The sequence below is a fragment of the Zingiber officinale genome, unplaced genomic scaffold, assembly GCF_018446385.1.
Source record: "Zingiber officinale cultivar Zhangliang unplaced genomic scaffold, Zo_v1.1 ctg250, whole genome shotgun sequence".
NCBI lineage: Eukaryota > Viridiplantae > Streptophyta > Magnoliopsida > Zingiberales > Zingiberaceae > Zingiber > Zingiber officinale.
The window spans coordinates 62,404-84,682 of NW_024589921.1; the positions used below are offsets into that span (position 1 = coordinate 62,404).

Below are 22,279 nucleotides of genomic sequence, written 5' to 3' on the forward strand. Positions count from 1 at the left end.
AGTATACTCGGACACGTCGAGTTTCGACCCCATAATCTAATATAATAATACCTTATATTTTAATCATTGCATCATCCCAAGAAAATAAATTGTCTCGATATCAAGAACCTATAAAGGGGAGTTCTATCTATGAACTCTACCTTTTGCTCACTTGCATTTATTAATGCTAAAAAAAAAAATACTTTTCAATTACATATGTTTTTTTCAGACAATGCTCTTATAGTCAAACTGTCAAAACTTGCGCCGTCATGTTTAACCTCAGTCTAAAACACTTGAAGCTGGTCAGAGTTGCAAAACTAATGTTATAGTTGTTAGTCATCATTTAGAAGTTCAGATATTATTGCTATATTAATTTTGGACACAACTACTACATGGAACATTTTTAACCGAAACTAATACAAGGTTGAATATTAGAGATATATTTCAAAATATTGAATGAGACTAAGCTAATCTGGTGTCAAATACAATTGCATCTTAGAACTCTCAAGAGCCCAATGGTACAATGAAATGTTCAAAACTCACCTTAAGTAGAAAATCAAGATGTACAAACTCAAAACTGTAAACACTTGAACCCTAAATGAGAGCTTTGATTATCAATATACCAATTTTAGAGTTAACAAACCTTAATACACCTAAGGACAATTTAAAACCCCAAGCCTTAGACAAGTAGATAGATAACCAAACTTCAGAAGTTTTCACAAGAAACCAACAAAAGCTGACGAGAAAGCAAGAAGTCGACAAAGAGAGACCACAACTTAGTGTAGATGATCAATGAAAAAAGTGAGCTAAACTGAAACAATTTTGAAAGAATACAATGGACATGACCTAAGCTAAACCATTAACCTTTGTAGGTCAAATGACATATCTAGTTTAGGCATTAAGTTGACGGTTTAGCTTCCTACAGTTAGGCCAGCTAGAGTAGAGGAATATTTCATGTATCATAAAAAAGGATAATCCGATGCATGAAGCTCCCGTCATACAGGATCCCCGAGAATGATCTATTGTACACAACCTAATCCTACTTTTTGCAAGAGATTATTTTCAGGATTTGAACCCGTGACCTTTTGATCACATGACAACAATTTTATCATTGCGCAAGGCTCCCCTTCATTTTGATATTTAAAAAAAAGAAATTGAATGCTATTTTGGTATTTTAAAAAGGCAACTTTTCGATGATAACAATAATGAGTGCCATTTGATTTTTACCTTTTATACATTAATAAAAATCAAGAGTTTGGGGGAAACGGGAAAAAAAAAAGACTAAAATCAAAAGTAAACCAAGACACATATTTAGTGAAAATCACCTGCAGACAATGTTCCCTTTACAACATCTGCCTCGTTCAGTGAAAGTTAATGCCAGCTTGGAAATTGACTTAACTAGAACAAGCTATACATAAAATAAAGAAAACAGTTTCCATTACATGTTCTGTAAATGCTGCCATGCACAGTTGCACATGACACATACACTAACACTTTAAATAGATTTTATTGAACAATTGCTTAAAATTGCAATTTCAAGTCTTTACGTCTCCAATTATCCAAGAAAATCAGTAAACAACACGACACCATTGATAGATATAGCCATCGGATAACATTTTACATCCACTAGCTCCAGTTTCATTACAATCTCAACCCTCCGGGAGAAATGAATTGACCTCTGAACTAATGCTAATCCAAATGGGAGTAAAAGAACTCCCGATAGTGGAAACTTGACATTCTTTCATAATTCTTTATGAACTATACATTGCATTGGAAAAAGGATCAAAATTTCCCAGCATTCTTTAAGAATATGAAGAGAAAACAGAAGGCGCTATATTCCTTGGATAGAAGGGAAAAAAAAAGTTTGAAGACTCATAAACCAGGAGGGAAATTGTTGATTTGTCCCTGTTCCAATTTCTCTTGATTGTTAACTTTGTAAACAATCCTTATGCGCATGGCCAAGGATTTCTGAAATGACATAACAAGAATTTAGTCATAGTCCATAAAATCATGATACCTTCATAAGAAAAAAAAAGAATGTATATAGTAAAATTCAGGGCTATAAGGATGTGGAATTATCATACGAATAATACAAACTTTCCTAACAAAGTCAAGTCTCATCAATGATTGTGAAGTCCGACTAAGATGCTACCAAGAGTTGGGAAAAAAAAAATATGAACTGCTACATGGGTTAAGTAAAGATAATTGTCAGTAGTTATTTCGAATAAGAAGCAATATGCATTCAGCAATTTGACAGTGGTAGCCAGATCCGTGTGCCTTAAGTCAATAATTTCACAGATTTGATGTGGCACTTTGACATGTTGCTCAGTTGACGTTCCCTTGGGTTTTCATACAGTAGCTAATAGTAAAATTTTAAGAAAACAAGACAAATTTAAAATTAGACCATGATCCAGTTTATCTTAATAGGCCAGCTTAGAAGGATTTACTTTTATTGCTTCAGTATCCATCAAGAACTCAATTTCTGTTAAGTTGAAGGATTGTCTTCAAGGAACAAAGCATTTGCTTCATTGTCATCTTCTTTCATCTATTCCAACAAAGGAAGCACTAAAAGTTACCACATGGCAAAAAAACTGTATGCAAGTCAACCTTGATTTTGATATGCTGAAATGATAGTTTCCAAAATGTGAATGTCAGCATTCAAAATGAGCTATGGAATCAAACAAACCAAGTGTGACTTATGTGAAAGTCAACAAGAAAATATAGAAGCTCGAATGCACTGCCAGTAAGGTAACAAATTCTTTATATTAAAAATTGAACTAGGATTTCCAAGATTTGTTTGGTATAATGGCAAGTGAATTAGATCTTAAGGAATTTCCTATGAAGCGAGGTTTAATCTTGCCGTTCCCACCCTATAAGTAAATGTCACTTCCAATGTGGTGTACCTCATAAAGGAAAAAAAAAAATTGTTCTATGGGTATGACCAAAATAGTTATAAAAAATGGGTTGAGGCATGGTTTAAAAGTTCATACTGTGCGGGGTGAAATGAGTAGAATTTGTCATTCCATCCACTACCCGACACCTGCAAAATGGGTCACCATAGGATCACGGTGATCTGCGTAGGGTCGCAGAGGCACCGCAATCCCTCATTTTTGCTTTTTAAAATTATTTTATTATTTTATTATTTAATTTTTATATTTTATATTTTTTGTATTTACGTTAAAAAATTTAATTTTAATTAATATATTTTATATTTAAAAAATATAGAAATCATATCAACACGGCACGATACGGTATTGAAACCATATCGTTTCGGTCATAAATCGAAACTCGTTGAAATTTTAAACCATGGATAAAGATTAAAGGAGTTGACATGTTAAACAAATAAGAAAAACCAATCTTTGTTACAACATGAGTTGAAGTGACACGAAGACTATTGCAAAGCTTTTTTTGGCGTGTTAAACAAATAATCTGTACTAAAATTTCTCACAACATGAGTTAGAGTATAAGTTGGAGTGACATGAAGATCACTGCAAATTTTTTAAGGAATTACTTAGCCATACGAACCAAGGGATTCAATCTTCTATATTTTACACTGTCTTTTATGTGCATTAGCATGTAATTTGTAATATTTGTTGGAAACAAGATTTTGTACAAGTCGTTTAAAAAAATCTAATGGAGGTTTTAGGATTTTTTATTAGAAAAATTTGTAATAAAAAAAGTCGTGAATTTATAAAAGGATTAGGATCCCAAGTATTTGACTAGTTTTTTTATAATAATATAATTTTAAAATTTCGACAAGGTATTAAAGCAAACCCTAATTGTCTCTTCAAATCTTAGTCATCACTCCAAATGCTAGTCGTCTATCCTGTCACAACCATTGGACTATTAACCATAGCTTCTTTCTCTTCCCTTGTTAATCAGTACCGACAGTCCTTACTTTCCATCTTTATGAGCAAGCATCCAATCCCTCCTCCCTTTTTCCACATTCTCCTTTTTTTCTTCTATTTTTAAGGATAAAGCGGAATATTTCTTATACCAACCTTCATAGTATGATACTGCATAGTTGGATTAATTTTTCCTTGTTTTCTTTTACCAGCTAGATTTTTCCCTATGACTCAGCCTTCATTGTGGTTTTTCCATGTCTCTCATCAGTTTACAATCAAAAGCTCCTAATCATGTTAATCGATGGTGCAATGTCATACTTGTAAATGGTGTGGGAAGCTTCCTAGAAAACCTCTCAGCCAAGAGTATAGACATAAAAGAAAACAAATAAGGGTAAATACTTCGATACTTATGGCAAATACAAAACAAAATGAAGCAACAGAAAAGGAGTCAGGTGGATTCAACAAGGTTGAGAAGCTAAAATCTCTTAAATGTAACCTTAACAAGCCTTCATATACTTATTCGCTGATGCACTCAAGTATTTTTTCATCCTCTATTAGATTAAATGTCTCGGATACAACTTTTCTTCAATTCTTTAGATCATGAATTCAAGCCTTCATATACTTCCGCCGCCGCTTCTGCACTAGCTACTCGTAAGAAGTGAAATCATGCTAGAAATCTTAGTAACTCATCTGTCTTCTTTATTTTATTTTACTTCCGCCGCCGCTTCTGCACTAGCTACTCGTAAGAAGTGAAATCATGCTAGAAATCTTAGTAACTCATCTGTCTTCTTTATTTTATTTTGAGTATATTCAATGCTCTTTGAGGATGTTGATGATGATGGCAGTCAAATCATCAAAACCAGATGCTGAGGTAATCATGCTGTCACCGAAGACGCTGCTGGCGATGAACAGGTTTGTCTGCAAAGTATGCAACAAGGGTTTCAGGTCGAACAGAACCTACAGCTGCACCGGCTAGAGCACAACGTCCAAATTTGTGGCTCAAGAGGTGGCTGCCCGTGGCTTGCGATGCGGCCCTCCTTCCTCCCTTCCACCCGCGACGGTGACGAAGATGAAGACACCCAGGGAACTGGCATGCGCAAAGGCCTTTCCCTTCACTTTTTTTTTCCTTCCCATTTTTTTTCTTCCTTTCCCTCTTCCTTCCGTATGCTTTCCACGGGATTCGTTTGTCTTCTCTTCTTTCTCTTTTCTTTTCTCTTCCCTTATTCGAAAGATTATTATGCCGTAGGGATTCCTTTCCCTCCTTGATCCGTACCATGAAGGAAACAGAGTCTAAATCTTATCTTAAGATTTCCAATGAAATGTGATTTTTTAATGTGTATTTTTGGAGCTAGGTAGGGAAGTCGCGGTTAGGCAGAGAAGTCTTAGCTCGTGGAAGTCAGGCAAGAGAAGTCCAGAAAGGTCGAGGACCTGACACCTAGCAGTTGAACTCGATAGACCTGGAGGACTAGATATCAAGGGGAAGTCCTGGTGAGCTGATCCGATGCTAAGACGAAGTCCAAACAGGTCTGGAGGTCTCGATGTTTGGCGAGCAGATTGAGGTAAGCAAATGGAGTTGAGTGACGGGGAGGTCGTGTCCAAGAAGGGACAAACCTAGGTAGCTGATTCAACTGAAAAACCCAGGAGGTTTCTAAGTTGAGATCAAGATAAATTTTACTATCCATTATTACTCATGCATCATATCTCTGTACTAACTTTGTATTGAAGGGATATCGGTTATATACTATGCATCTAACCATGTTTTACACATTTCGAAGGATCAATCGACTGAACAGGAGGTTCAGTCGATCGAACCAAGCTGATGTGGTAGAGTTCAGATCGCGTAGAGAAAAGATAGAAGTCATGCGAATTGGTCAACTGAACCCAGGAATCGGTCGACCGAACCTATTTTGGTATACACAGTGGCATATTCGGATCGCAGTGAAGAAAGAAGTCACACTGATCGGTAGACCATCAAAGTGATTAGTTGACCGAACATTAAATGCAATTAATGGAGCGAAGATCGGATCTCGGCAAAGGACGCATGTTCATTCGACCAATAGGGAGATCGATTGACTGAAAGGTTCAGTCAACCGAACATAGCTTATAAAAGAATGTCTCGAGATCCGAGCCACTATCAACTTTCTCTAAAAAACATTCTCTCTGTTCATGCTGTTGCTACTACTACGCTTCATGTACAAGCTGCTACGACTCTTCTTCGACGATCTGCGCTTAAACTTTTCATCTTTGTAGGTATACTTTAAAGCTTGTATTACTTTGTTAAGATAGTAGCTTGTTACTATCTTATACATCATTTGTACGAGTTACTTCTTCTCCGAAGTTTTCGAGAAGAAGACTATTAGTGAATTGCCCAATGGTGCGATTAAGGATTACGGGTCTTGGAGTAGGAGTCGCCACATGCTCCGAACCAAGTAACCAAACTTGTCTATCTTTTCTAGTTTAACTTCCACTGCTACTTTGATATTTGTTTTACAAATCGACACAAAAAAAAAGGTTTTTAAATGAATGATATTCATCCCCTTCTATCGTCTCTATTCGATCCTTCAGCCCTCTATCGTCTCTATTCGATCCTTCAGGAGGAGCAAGAGATGAGATGTGGTGGCTCGCTCTAATACAGAGGTGGAATTCCAAGCAATGGCTCAAAGTGTGTGAACTTCTTTTGTTAAAAATCATCTTAAAAGACTTGAAGATCAAGTGGGATGATCCAATAAGATTTTATTGTGAAAATAAGTTTGCAATTAGCATAGTTCACAATCTAGTACAACATGATCATATGAAGCACATTAAAATTGATAGACATTTCATTACGGAGAAACCAAAGAATAGGTTGATTTATAGCCATATGTATCTACATATGAACACTTACATATATGGTTACTAGAGGGTTAAGTAGCTTAGTATTTCAAAGTATCCATTCACTAACTTGAGGGGGAGTGTAAGAAAATATTATTTTATAAAAGTCTATTTAATTTTAGAAAGTATGTTAGAGTTTTTAGGTTTTTTATTAGAATTATTTGCTTGGTGAAAAGAAATAGATAAAAAAAGGACAGCCTGGTGCACGAAGCTCCCGCCATACGGAGTCTGGGGGAAGGATCCATTGTACGCAGCCTTACCATGCTTTTTGCAAGAGGTTGTTTCTAGGATTCGAACCCATGACCTTTAGGTCACAAACAACAACTTTATCATTACGCCAAGGCTCCCCTTTAGTGAAAAACAATAGACAAAGGAAACTAAATCAACAAACTAATGCTCTTTTGATTCATACATAACTATGAATAGATAAATACAAGAAGATATTCTAATAAAACTATTATAAGCAAATTTGTCAATTGGAAAAAGGATTGAATACGAGCTAATTGTAAAATCATGTTTTACCTAGTGATACAAATTTGGAAAGATTAAGATAAGAATATTGTATAGATAGATTGGTTTGTAGCAGTACTTTCTTGAAGGGAAGGGCTTGTTCCTCTTCATTGCCTTGCTCCCTCCGCTGATAAGGAGACCTCAAAGTGACATATGTAGGCTGAAATTGATATGCTTTGACTTAACTGGCTATTCTTAATTTGACAATCTATTTAAATTAGTTTAGTTTACTCTTTTGAACTCTAAAGCAAGTACAAAGTGTTCCAAGTCTACAAAGTAACTATTAGTAATAAGTGGAATGTTTATTAAAGAGAACAAGGCATCCGGGGGCTCTTCGAGATTTGGAGCACTTGAGGGTTTGGTTGATCTTAGAAGAACGATGATAAAATATGGTAGAAGTCTGTCCTGTTGTAGGGTTAGTGATATATTGGATGTTTCTTAAAAGAGCAAGTCTTTGAAAAGCTTTTTTTCGTAGCCTTAGGCACATACAAATGATCTTCATTCCCAAGAGAAGGATCACTAAGTAAGATAATGAGTTGGATTACAAATTCCTATGTACTAGGATTGACATCACCACAGAAACTTTCATTTACTTCTTAAAGTGTTTGTGAGAAAGATGAGGGGTTTGTTTATGTTAATAACTATGGTTTGACAGGACTAAACTTGATGCTTCTTTCTTTTTTGTGTGTTTAGAAGCATATGTATTTTCCCTTCTATCATTTGTGAGGAAGAGGTCATATGACTAAGGTCAACGAAGAATCTAGTAGACAATAATTATGGTAGAAACGACATATTGGATGTGGTTATTTTACTCATTTTGGATTAAAACTAAGTTCTTTGCCTCTACCAGGTAAAGAGATCCAACAAACCTCGTATGAATGAGGATGAAATTCCATTTTGAGTTATATACTTTTATCGCAAATTTATATCTCTTAATTCCCCCGTTTTCATCTTAGCATGATGATTCATGACATTGTCATTTTCCAGATATACAATCTTCATCATTGTCAAATGTTTTTTTCTAGAAATTGTTGTGCACATTTTCATCATATCGTGTGATCATTGTTGTAACAAAGGATGCTATAGTACTTCAGTTGAGGGTGGGTTAGGCAATTCCTATCTACTGTTGTTTAGCACAGGGGGGAATAAACTTCAGGATGAGTGACAAGATCTTTCCCACTGTAGGGTGGTGTGTTTCCCATATGTGGATTTATATGTTTTAATAGAGTGAGCTTCAAATATTATTCAATATTTAGAACCTTTTGAGGGTGGGTTAGGCAATTCCTATCTACTGTTGTTTAGCACAGGGGGGAATAAACTTCAGGATGAGTGACAAGATCTTCCCACTGTAGGGTGGTGTGTTTCCCATATGTGGATTTATATGTTTTAATAGAGTGAGCTTCAAATATTATTCAATATTTAGAACCTTTAATAAGCCTCTTCTATTGAATTAGGCAAAAACAATTTAATGCTTTCTTACATTTCCAGTCGAATCCCTTGTGAACTTTTCTAGGACTGGCCCAATTTCAGTCTTAATGTTAAAATTCATGTGCAATTTATCATACTTTCATATTTTGTTAGAATTAAGGATAATTGTTTCAAATTTATCTGTTTGGTGTGTACCTATGTAAACCATATCTTTTTATTAGCCCAAGTCTGATCTCAGAATAATGGGTTATACATAGCTTTCCTAATCATTCTAAATAGACTTGGGCACTTTGCTTGAAATTTCTTAGGACCCCAACAAGTTTCATTGTGATAAGTTATGCTAATTGGTAGTTGATTACACCATACTAGTTGGCATAATTTTCATGTAGGCTAACCAATTAGATCTAACTAGTTGTTGGTCTAACAAATTAGATCATACTAGTTAACAAATTATACTAATTTCTATGTAGGCTATTGGCCTAACATGTTTTGCTATTGTGGGAAAAATAGAGATAATAATTTTCATATAATCATTCATAGAATATACACTATTTATATACAAAAATATCCACCAAAAAATAAGGAAAACTACCCTAATCAAGCATATAATCTGATTACAAATTAATCCCTGCAGATTAGGGATTACAATTCATCCAATCCCATTAAATTAGTGATATGGCCCAATTTCAGTCTTAATGTTAAAATTCATGTGCAATTTATGATACCTTCATATTTTGTTAGAATTAAGGATAATTGTTTCAAATTTATCTGTTTGGTATGTACCTATGTAAACCATATCTTTTTATTAGCCCAAGTCTGATCTCAGAATAATGGGTTATACATAGCTCTCCTAATCATTCTAAATAGACTTGGGAACTTTGCTTGAAATTTCTTAGGACCCCAACAAGTTTCATTGTGGCAAATTATGCTAATTGGTAGTTGATTACACCATACTAGTTGACATAATTTTCATGTAGGCTAACCAATTAGATCTAACTAGTTGTCGGTCTAACAATTAGATCATACTAGTTAACAAATTATGCTAATTTCTATGTAGGCTATTGGTCTAACATGCTTTGCCATTGTGGAAAAAATAGAGATAATAATTTTCATATAATCATTCATAGAATATATACTATTTATATACAAATATATCCACCAAAAATAAGGAAAGCTACCCTAATCAAGCATATAATCTGATTACAAATTAATGCCTGCGGATCTTTTCAAATATATCTCCAAATCTCAACACTCCCCCTCAAGCTTGCTAATCATACATTGGAAAGATATACCTGATTGCCTTTTGTAAGAATATTTTTCAACTAATCTTTGGTCAGATAAATAAATGGTGTGCAAATTAGCCGGTTATCCAACTTCTCCTTTATGAAGTGTCTATCCACTTCAATGTGTTTCATTCAATCATGTTGCACGGGGTTATGTGCAATGCTAATTTCTGACTTGTTATCGCAATATAATCTTATAGGACCATCCCACTTTACTCTTAAGTCATCCAAAACTATTTTTAACCCCACCAATTTACATATTCCAAGTGCCATCGATTTGAATTCAGATTTTGCACTTGATCTTGCCACTACACTTTGTTTTTTACTCCTTCATATTACAAGATTGCCCCAAGAAATGTACAATAACCCGAGGTTGATCTTATGTCAACTAGAGAACCTGCATGATCAATATCTGTATAGGCTTCTAGTGTTATGTTTCTTGCTTTCTTAAACAAAATACCTCTTCTAGATGTTCCTTTAAAATATTGCAGAATTCTATGAACAACTTTAAGGTGCATCTTAGATTGTACAAAAACTGGTTGGCCATGCTTACAGCGCAAAAACAATGTTAGGTCTTGTGTGTAACAAATATATCAATCTTCCTACAAGTCTTTGATAGGAATTCTTATCGACTATACCTTCAAGGGCATCACATAATCCATGGTTAGCTTCAATTGGTGTATCAACCAAGGTTGAAAATACTGTGTCATATCGCCTAGTACGGGCAAAATATACCATTCTGCCCTTCGACCAAAATCGGCATCCATTCTGCCCTTCGACCAAAATCAGCATCGACAACCAAAGGTACCATGGCTGTGAGGCATCGTGCACGTCTTGCGGAGGCCTCACGATGGCCACAGGTTCGCTGGCGGCACAAAACACGGTGGAAGAACAGTCAACTTAGCCTTTAATTAAAAAACCCTAAGTTAAAATTTCAATCAACTCCTAATTAAAAAACCTTAAGTTAAAAATTTCAATCAACTCCTAGTTATAGTTGGAAATAATTTAAATAGTCTTAATTAAACCCTAATAAAACTATCCTATTAATTCAATATATATTTTAATTTTTTTTAACTATTTAGATTAATTTTTTTTATATTTTTAGTGTACATATTTATATTTAAAGATTATCGAAACCATGCCGATATGATATGATACGGTACTGAAACCATATCATTCCGGTCTAGGGCTGAAACCTCGGCACAGATCGAGAGTTTAAACCTTTGCATTCTAGTTCATATAACAAATCAAAAGCATATTTCTGTTGTGATATAAAATCCTTGTTTTGAATGAGTCACTTCAATTCCCAAGAAATATTTCAATATGTCAAACTCCTTAATATCAAAACTCTTTTTCTAAGCACGACCTTAATCTTTACATTTCTTTGGCATCATTCCAGTTACTATAATATCGTACACATAAACCAACAATGTAGTTACTCCCCTGAATTTGAATGTCGCACAAATAGTGTATAATCCTCTTGCATTGCTTATAACCCGACACGATCATTGCTTTTGTAAATCTTTCAAACCAAGCCCTTAGGGGACTGCTTGAGTCCATACAACGCCTTGTTTAATTTGCAAACCATCCCAACTTCTTATTTAAATCCTAGGGGAATTTCCATATAAATTTTCTCATAGAGATCACCATGTAAAAATGCATTTTTCACATCAAACTGCTGCAAGTTCAATCCCAAGTTAGCCGTCAATGACAAAAATACTCGGATTGTATTCATTTAGAGCAAATGTTTCCATGTAATCTGTCATAGGTTTGGGCAGGGTTTGAAATGTCGTTCCGTGCCACCCTGCACAGACGATTTTTACAGTTCCGCCGAGCGGCTAAAATCGGCACGGGAGGCGCCCCCGTCTCGGCGGTGCCGGAGGAGACATGGGACGTCTCCGTCGGCGTCGGAGGAGAATCAGGATGCCTCCGGCGGCGTCCCCGTCTCAGCTGCGCCGGAGGAGACGCCGGTCTCCGTCGGCGCCGCAGGAGACGCGGGACGCCTTCGGCACCGAAGGCGTCATGCGCGAGGCTTTCGGTGCGCGATGCCTTCTGCGGCGCTGAAAGCGTCCGGCAAGGTTGCCGGACGCTTCCGGCAACCCTTCCGACGCCGTCGGAGGCATCCGGCGACGCTTCCAGTGCCGCCGGACGCCCCCCGCGATGATCGCGAGCGCGATCTTGCGTACGCAGGTACGCGATTTTTTTTAATAATTATTTTTTTTATTTAATTTATTTAAACAATTCCCAAGGAGGATGTGTGATATTTCGAAGAAGTTTTTATAAACCCTAATTAAATTATACTAATAAAATATATAAAAAATATATTTAAAATTCAAATAAATTAAATAAATTTTATGAATTAACATTATGAAAAATAATATTTTAAATTCCATTTAAAAAATTTTAAAAATATATAATAATTCTTATTTATATTCTAATATATTTTTTATTATTTTAAATTTCATTTAAATTTTTAAAAAAAATTAAAAAAATTCTAAAATTTTTTTAAAAAAATTCTAATAAACTATATTTATATTCTGATATATTTTTTTTATTTTTTTAAATTTTTTTACTTGACATTTTTTACTATTTAAAATATGTATTATTTAATTAATAATTAATTAAATGAATAAATAGTTAATTTATATAATTATTATTAATATAAAGTAATATCTTGTATTAATTTATATACTTATTATTATTATTATTATTATTATTATTATAGATACTTCCATTTTAATTTGAATTATTGATATATCAATTCTATTTAAATAAAATTATTTTTAATTATTTTTTCTAACAATATTAAATTATTCAATAATTGAGAATTTATAATAAATCAATATACAACTTATTTTTATATACACAATAAACATATTTATCTTATAATTACTATAGATAAATAAAAAATACCGAAACTGTATCGGTATGACACGATACGATACCGAAACCGTATCGTTTCGGTCTGAGACGGAAACCTCAGTACGGGTCGAAATTTTAAACCTTGGGTTTGGGTATATCTTTTTACAACCAAACGCACTTTATATCTTTCCAATGAACCATCTGATTTGTATTTAATTGTGAACACTCATCTGCATCCAACTAATTTCTTTTCTTTCAGCATCTTAACCAATTCTCGAGTTTTATTTTTCTCCAAGGCTTCCATTTCCACTTTCATGGCACTTTCCCACTTCTAAGTTTTTTGGAATGGGAATAGAATGTAAATTGGTAAGGAAAGCTCGATGATTCTGGGTTAAGTTCCAGTAAGAAAAGAATGAATGCAAAGGATGTTTGGTGCAGGCGCTAACTCCCTTTCTTAGTGCTCTATGTATCTCCCAATCATTTGGCTCTGTGGTGTCATGGTTTGATTCCTTAGGGGTTGAAGATGCTTCTTCAATTGCATCCATAATAATCTGAAGAGTTTGAATATGATGGTTAGGTGGTCGAACTGTAGCTTGAACATGTGATGATTGAACATCCTTCGTGAAAGTGTTGAGCTTCTGCCTTCTAGAATAAAATTTCAGTGGAGATATAGTGGTGTCTTGAAGTCCTTGTTCCTTGATCATTTCGAATTGGATAGATGGGTAGGATTGAAATCAGTGACAGTAGATAATGATTCTATAGTGGCAGAACTAGATTGACTCAAAAACTCAAGAAAAAACTGATCTTTTGCTCTATCTTTACTCAAATTGTCCCCCTGAAGATAGAAATTAGGAAAATAGGATGTTGCTTCATCGAAGGTAACATGATAAAAAAAAAATTTGGTGGGGAATGGAAGCATTTGTACCCTATTTAAGTGGAGGAATAGTCAATGAATACACATTTCAGAGCTCTTGGGTCAAGTTTTCCCCTATTATGCGGATGAATATGGACAGGCAACACTACCAAAGATTCAGGGATCAGATTGTTTAAAACTGTTAAGTTAGGGAAGAATTTAGTGAGATTTTCCAAAGGACTTTTAGGCTCAATGCTCGTTGTTGGGAGTTGATTTAATAGATAGGCTAACGTACGAACAACTTCTCTCTAAAAAAGTTTATGAACATTTTTATGAAATAAGGACGCTCTTGTGATAGCAAGATGTTCATTCTTTCGTACAGCTACACCATTTTGTTGAGGGGTGTGAACACACAATGATTCATGAATGATTCCTTGTTTTTGAAAGAAAGGAGTGAGTGTGCTATACCTCATATTCATTAGTGATGTCATGGTTGTAGAATTAGATGATTCCAGAAATACACATGCATGTTCCTGGGTACGGCCAAAGAAATTTGTGATACCATCAAGCAAACATATTCCATAGTTCATGATGCAGCCCAAATTTATGAGATTAAGACCAAAATCTCAACCATGAAACAAGAAACTCATACAATCACTGAGTACTCAAACCTCTTGAAAGGCTTATAGCAAGAATTAGATCACTATCAGTGTATCAAAATGAAGTGTGGGACTGATGAAGTCATCCTTAAGCGATTTGTTGAAAATGAATGCGTTATGATTTTCTTGTTGGCCTTAAGGTTGAATTTGATACAGTAAGCATACATATCTTGGGAAAGGAGGACTTATTGTCTTTAAATGAGACCATCTCCATATAGAAATTTCTCCGGTAAAGCCGAAAAAGAACAAGGACAAGCACCTAATAGTCATGAAGAAAAATTCTAGGTTAAGCAAAGAAGATATTGAGAAGTTTAAGAATTTCTTGGGGAGACTTGAAGCACCATCTACACTAGGTACAAGTTCGTTATGTATTTCTTTTACCTCTTGTTATCCTAATGCTTCAAATGTAAGTACATGGGTGATTGATTCTGGCACCACTAACGATATGACCTATTCTTCTAAAAAATTCATTACCTATACCCCATGCTCTAGCTAAAAGAAGATCACAGTAATGGATCACTATCACTGTTGTATGCCAGGGTGATGTTTATATAAATGATAATCTCACTCTAAAAAATGTTCTTGTTCCCAAACTCCTTACCAATGTAGTCTCTATCAAGAGGCTCACTAAAGATTCTAATTTTATTTTAATCTTCTACCCATTTCATTGTATATTTCAGGAACTGGGCACAAAGAGGAAGATTGGACATGCTAATGAAAGAGGTTTTTACTATCTGGAAGAAAACAATAGAAGTACTAGAGTTGTGAGTTCCTTTCCTTTATCCTTGTTCTCCACCATTTCGAATAAAGATAAAGTTTTGCTTTATCATCATCGTTTCGGTCATCCATCAATTCATGTTCTTAAGTTTATATTCCCGTCCTTGGTTAACAAGTTTTTGTTTAAGAATTTTCATTATATTGATTGTGAGCTTACTAAACACAAGCACTCTTCCTTTCCAATCAATAATACAAAGGCATTTGTTCATTTTTCACTTGTTTACAGTGACATTTGGGGACCCTCCACAATACCTAAACATTTCTGGGGCAAGATAGTTTGTATCTTTCATGGATGATTGTACTCAAGTAACTTGGATATACCCAATGAAAAATAAACCTGGTGTAAGCACTATCTTTCAGAATTTCTATCACATTGTCAAAACTTAATTTAATGTTGGAATCAAAAGAATTCGTTCAGATAATGCTAGGAAGTACTTAAATCTCAACACTCCATGTTTGCTTGATAGTATCCCAAATTTCTTTGGTTGTCCCAAGGAACATGCATGAGTCACTGATTTCTGGAATCATCGAATTCCATAACCATGACATCACTAATGAATCTATTTCATCCCATGCAGCAAACTTGGGATCTTCTGAATTTGGTCTTGTCTTGAGTATATGATTTAACCTGCCTCTTCCCTTCAAGGTTATGCGAACAAATTGTGACCGCTTAAAATAATTCTTTCCATTAAGTAGATATGCAATTTGAATATTATGTAAATCACCCGCTGAAAAGAGGGTTGGTTGATCCGTTGAGTGCATACCAGTGTTGGAGCTATTTTTGATTGTTTCCAACATGATTGATTAATTGGAACCTCAGAGAAAAATGGATCCCTGAAGAAAAGTGAAGAAGTAATCGACAATCCCAAGATTAATCTGATTACTGACACCATATGGAAAAAATAGAGATAAAACTTTTCATATAATCATTCACAGAATAGCACTGTTTATACACAAATATGTCAACCAAAAATAAGGAAACATACACTAATCAACATATAATCTCGTTACAAATTAAATTCTTGAAATCAGTGATATCCTTGCATATTAGGGATTACAATTCATCCAATCCCATGAAATCAGTGATACGATCTTTCCAAATATATCCATTGTAACAAATAAAGGCCATTGTTCTAACTTGTTTCGTTATGTGCCTGACACATATTTAGGTTTGTTTCATGTCTTTAATATATCAAGGAATTAAGCTTAATTTTACCATAAACATCAGGCTATGCAAACTATGGATCAAGTTGTATGTTAGTATAAGATAATTCTCTTTACTTTCATCAATTCACCAAATAACTAATCAACACATTCTCAAAATAATCCAATCTAAAATTTTGTCCTCCATATTGATGAAGCATTTATCTCAAGATCCGCAAAAACGGCATTTGTATCACTCACAGTAATGACATTAATTTTACCTCAGTGCATATGACTATTTGTAGGTAATGGTACTTACAGAATAAAAAGTCACCATAAACTACGACAAAATAACAGAGTTTTTAACTATACCTTGGTGAATATTTTGTGCATATGAAGAGTTTTGGATCAAGGGGTGATTAATCTTTCATTAATTGAATATTAAAATATAAAATTAACAAACAAATAAAAAAGAAAAAAAAAAGAAGAGATTGTGAATATATTGGCTTATTCAAATTAGGCTATTCAAAATTGTGATGAATTTGAATCTCAATTAGTTTGTGAAAATAAATTTGTATTTAGTAGACATCCTCTCTTGTATAATGTTTTTGCAATTTGTTTTTGGTCGAATTTTGAATCTTCTCTTGCGTGAAATCCCAATTTTCTTGAAAATGTTTTTGCAATCTTCTAAACCCAAAATCTTGAATCTGCACTTATCAAATACTAAAATTTCTTGAAATATCCTTTGTAATTTATATTGCCCTGAATTGTGCATAGTCCTAAATTTCTTGCAGCTTCCCTTACAATGTATACTGCATTGAATCCTAAGCCTTTGTAGCATTTTATCTCGAACTGTTTTTAATTAAGCAACAAGGAAAGATAGAAGGTAGGTTGAGAAAATGGATGCATGGTAGAGAGGGTAGTGGTGATTTTTAATTTTGTGATGGCAATGAATGGAATCAATGGAGAGTGACAAAGTGAACGGAAACGAGGATGAACTAGAATGATGGGAAGATGATATAGTTGAGCGCCAACCGGCATCCATTTCAGTCCTAAGTCCGAATAAAAAAAATTGGGGGTTGCATTAGGTTTCCAATCAACGTCAAACATAGGCGAATAGTCTATGAATGAATCCATTAAACTATTGAGTGAATGCTAGGTTATCCACGGACGGAATGCATTATAATGTTCGACTACAACGTCTCAACAAGTACTGTTATATCTCCATGAAAACTTGAGTATAATGTTAAATATACAATAGTTCTTACACCATAGGTTGGATAAGAACATACTATAGGAATACCAATTATCTTAGGTTTGGAACATAAAACATAGGAATACTTACTAATAAAGAAATAGAGATAGTAGAGACAATAATTAAAAGAAGAAATCATATTTTGTATTTACAAGAGACAAAATGGATAGAAGAGAAGACAAAGATGATATAAACTTAGGTTTCAAGTTATATAGTACACGCAAAGTTGTAAAACAAAAAATGAAATGGATATTATTATAGATATTTCGTTAAAAGATGAACTAGTAATAGTTATGAAGGGGATAGGATTATAACTCTCAAGATAGTAGTGGAGAAAGAAACTATTAATGTAATTAGCATATATGCACTTTACATAGGATTAGTTGAAGACATCAACTATACAATTTGGGAAGGCGTAGATAAGGTAGTACAAAAGATTCCGCAAAATAAGATGATTTCAATATGAGGAGATCTAAATAAGCATATACAATAAGAAATGAGGAATATGATAGGATAAATGAGGGTTATGATTTTTAAACAAGAAATGAAAGAAAAACTATATTGGATTATGTGATAGCCTATGAACTTAGAATAGTTAATACTTTTTTAAAAAGAGAAGAACACTTAATATGTTCAAAAGTGGGAACAATAAGTCATAAATTGACCTTTTTATATTCAGGAAGAAAGATAAAAAGATTTATAAACCTTGTGAGGTCATCTCAAAAGAAAATTTAATAATCCAACATAGATTAGTAGTGTTCGATATACACCTTAAGTATAGTATCAATAGAAGAAAAACATACACGACTCCTAAAATCAAGTGGTGAAAGTTAAAAACGAGAAACAAAGTATATTTAAGGAGAGAATAAGTGCACAAGTATTTGGAGAAATTCATGGACACTCAAATATGACACAAGATAAGATAACATTTAAGTTAGAAATGTTGGTCAAGAGCATACTCGGTGGGTAAAAAAAGCATACACCACAAAATAAAGAATCTTGGTGTTAGAACAAGAAAGTATTCAAAAAAGTGAAAAAAACCGAACAGCTTATAAGTTATTATAAACTTGTAAGAAAGGAGAAAATTTAAAAAGTATGCAATAGCTAAGATAGAGGCTAAGAGAACGATGCCTGAAGCCAAAAATAAAACTTTTGAACGCTTATATCGACATATGGATACAAAAGATGGGTAAAAGAATATCTATAGAATAGTTAAAGCGAGAGAGAAAGACATGACATCTGACCCAAATAAAATGCGTTAAAAACGAATGCAACAGGGTACTAGTGAATATGAGAAAATAAAAGAGGGATGAAAAAAGCATTTTCATCAACATTTTAATCAAGGGCTAGATGATCAACTTTAACTTAGGTTATTTAAGTTAAAAGAGTATAAAAAATTTAAATTTTTATCATAGAATTAAAACTTCAGAAGTAAAACAAGCTAGGATGCAAATGAAAAAGTAATTGGATAATGATATTCTAATAGAGTATGAAATTATTTAAGGAAGTAGAGTATTCAATGATTTATAAAATTATTTAATTTGATATTGAAAAAAATGTATTAACACTTTAGTCCCCTTATATAAAAATAAAAGAGACATATAAAATTATGTGAATTATAAGAGCATTAAGTTAATGGAAAGTAATACCATGAAACTTTAGGAATGAATAATAGAGAAAAGACTAAGGGGACCTCTATAACTAAAAATCAATTAATTGCTCAAGTTAATTGATTGCTTAGTAATTATGAGACAACTGATAACTAGCAGTCCATGCTTAAAAATATTACTAGTCGAGTGATGAATTATGTTTTGGAGTCGACTTCTTAGTGCCTTCTTCATTTTCCCAAACCATAAACCCAAAATCTACCTTCCTACACCATGTTTTATTAGGATCGTGTGGTCAGCTAGAGGGGGAGGGATAAATAGTGATTTGATACCGGCTAGTGTGATTTTATACTTCTCTTGCTTTCAATAACTAGGTCACAACATGATATTAGTAGTGAAACTAACATACACAAGCAATCACACTTATCAATCACTATCACGTTCTATGATTTATCAATAGATCACACTCGGAAAGCACCTTTATTTCTTCTTCTAGATCAACTACTAAAGGTGGACCAACCTTGATTGCAAGGTTTATAAGGAGACGAACACTCAAAGAAATATAAGGCTTCTAACAAGGTTTACCCAGCTCTATTTTGCCTTAATTCATTTTCTCTCAACACTCAACTCGCAGGAAGTTATACCTTGGCCTTAAAACCATCTTCCTTCAGGCCCCCATGTCCTTCAATGCACTTGAGCCCTCATCTCCTATCAATGCCATTTTTTATGTTTTTGCCTTTGATGTCCACTTCCTTTAGCTTCTCTTCGTTGCTCCTTATCTTGCAGTCCCTTAAATGCTTCACATCATCATTCACCGATCTCAATTTGCAAACAACCTTAACTTAAACTCTTTGCGCACACATCAAAACCTATGATCGTTCTCTATCACCAAGGAGACTAAATGCACCAATAAGTTTCTTGGAGCTTTAACCTAAACTCAACTATGAGCTGTATGGAGCCTAAGTAACATCAATTCTACTTGAAAATCGATTTCTACGACTTTTTTATTCTTGATTCAATGATAATCCCAATTATTTTGTTGTTTGTGCTTGTTGTTGAATCCAAACCAAACAATTTTCATGCATTATGATTATTTTCTATATTTTTTATAAGAAAAATATTATTTCATAAGCCAAAAGTACAGAAAAGAGTCTATAGAGGATACTTATGTCTGACACAACATCATATCAAAATGCACCCCTAAAGACTTGTATATAAGCATACTCACACTCCTGAATATCCGCTCAACATTCAATTACTCATCTTCCAAGATACATTTATTTCTAGCTCTCCATACATAGTATATTAATGAAAACAAAGCCAAGTGTCGAGCCTTCGTTAATACCTATTCCCACAGTAACATCTCCCAAACATCCTTAGAGCCCGTCTAAAAGTGGACATCTCCTGTTGCATATGAAGCTAGTTCCTGATCCTCCTCCATAACTCAGCATTAAGGGGGCACCTAAAAAACAAATACTCCTGCATGTGGTAGCGTGACTAGGCTGTAAGTCTTCCACACCATTCATGCACTTACCTATTAGTTAGAGCCCTAGAACCAATCATATGATGATTGTTGTATGGACTCATTGTATCATATTCTTGTATATAAATAAAGGCATTTCTTAATGGTTATTATACTTACTTGTATTGGTGTCAAATAACTAAGTATAATAGCATCCCTGAGTACAAGGTTCATATCTATATCAATCGATTGGTTGAATCGATAGTGAGATGATATAGAGAACACTACTCTTAATCATTCCTAGTCAAGTATTAACATTCAGGGACAATGTTAATGCGACGAGACTAGCATGTAGGTCAACTCGATGACTTGATCTCACAAGTCATGGATATAGAGATATCAAGTTGACACATAGGTATGCATTAGAGAATGCATACTGAATGACCCGCCATGAGAAAGTATCATGGATCGTTATATAGTGTCATATACTTTCTCATGTGGCTATTAGTATGACTATTAGTCCTTGGACCTGAAGGCACCATGATTCCCTATATAAGGAGTTACATACTTTGGCTTCGTCAAACGTCACCCGTAACTGGGTGGACTATAAAGGCGATTACTGGGTATGTAACAAATTATGCGGAGAGATGTGAGTGATGTAGATGGGATCTATCCCTCCCATATAACGGGAGTAACATCGTTATTCTTGATAGAGTGAGACCACTAAGTGCATGGTCATGCCCAAATGAGTCAATATGAGATATTGAGCTCATTTGATTATAGTGAGTCTACTTGGAGTTCAAGATTTAGATTGATCAGAGGATGACACCGTCTATGCCTCAAATTGATCAATCTAGATGTCGTGGATAGAAGGATATTGTCATATATTGTGAAAAGTCACAATTAGTAGTTACAAGGTGATGTTGGATCTCAACATTCTTATAACTTGGGTAGTAATGATGTGTTGCTAGATACCGCTCATTACTTATGCTTCTAAATGGGTTTAGGAGCATTGCCAACGTTACAAGAACCTATAGGGTCACACACAAAGGGCAATTAGATGGAGATTAGGTTCATATGATGGACCAAGAGGATTAGGTTCATGTGATGAACCAAATTGGATTAAGAGTAATCCAAATTAGATTAATTGAGTAAGACTCGATTGAGTTAGACTTGAGTTGGACTCAAGTGAGGCTAGACTTGAGTTAGACTCAAGTGAGGCTTAATGATGATATTCATTGAATTTTGAATTCAATGATAAATGGAATTCAATTTGAATTTTAGATTCAAATTTCGAATGAGTTTCAAAAATGACCATTTAATGAAGAAGAATATTCATTAAATACTCATTAAGGCTCATTAACGAGGCTCATTAATGGTGTTAATGAGCATTAAGTATTTTCATTAGATGAAAATACTTAAGCCATTTTTTTACTCTTATTACATTATCGATCATTATTATTCCTCCTTGCTTCTTTTTTTCTCCCTCTCCTCCTCCTTGGCCGAACGCCATTAGAGTGCTAGCACACTCTAAGTATTTTCTCCATCTCTATTGTTCGTGTGGATACGTATAGAGGTGTGTCCATTTGAACACACTCAAGATCCGACAACTTTTGGATGAGCGGGATTCGCGAAGGGCTTCGCTACAAGGGTAATCTCTTAACCATGTAGATCTAATGTAGATCTAGGATAGAAAACTTGTACATGTAAAATTTTATCTTCGCACGGATCCAGTGGCATGGGAA

General features: G+C 34.3%; 1 protein-coding gene across 5 annotated transcripts in view; it reads right to left on the reverse strand.

Annotated features, from left to right (window-relative positions):
• Positions 1-1,462: 1,462 nt before the first annotated feature.
• The window catches only part of LOC122037285 (AP-1 complex subunit gamma-2-like), a 136,619-nt gene continuing 115,802 nt past the window's right edge, over positions 1,463-22,279 (reverse strand). For 3 of the 5 annotated variants that reach the window (XM_042596737.1, XM_042596739.1, XM_042596740.1), the window contains one exon: positions 1,463-1,947. In XM_042596737.1, the coding sequence (XP_042452671.1) occupies positions 1,852-1,947 (96 nt within the window). In that variant the 3' untranslated portion in view covers positions 1,463-1,851. Of the gene's footprint in view, positions 1,948-2,426; positions 2,525-15,831; positions 15,902-22,279 lie in introns of all 5 variants that reach the window. The other 2 variants (XR_006127598.1, XM_042596738.1) reach the window with 2 other exon arrangements.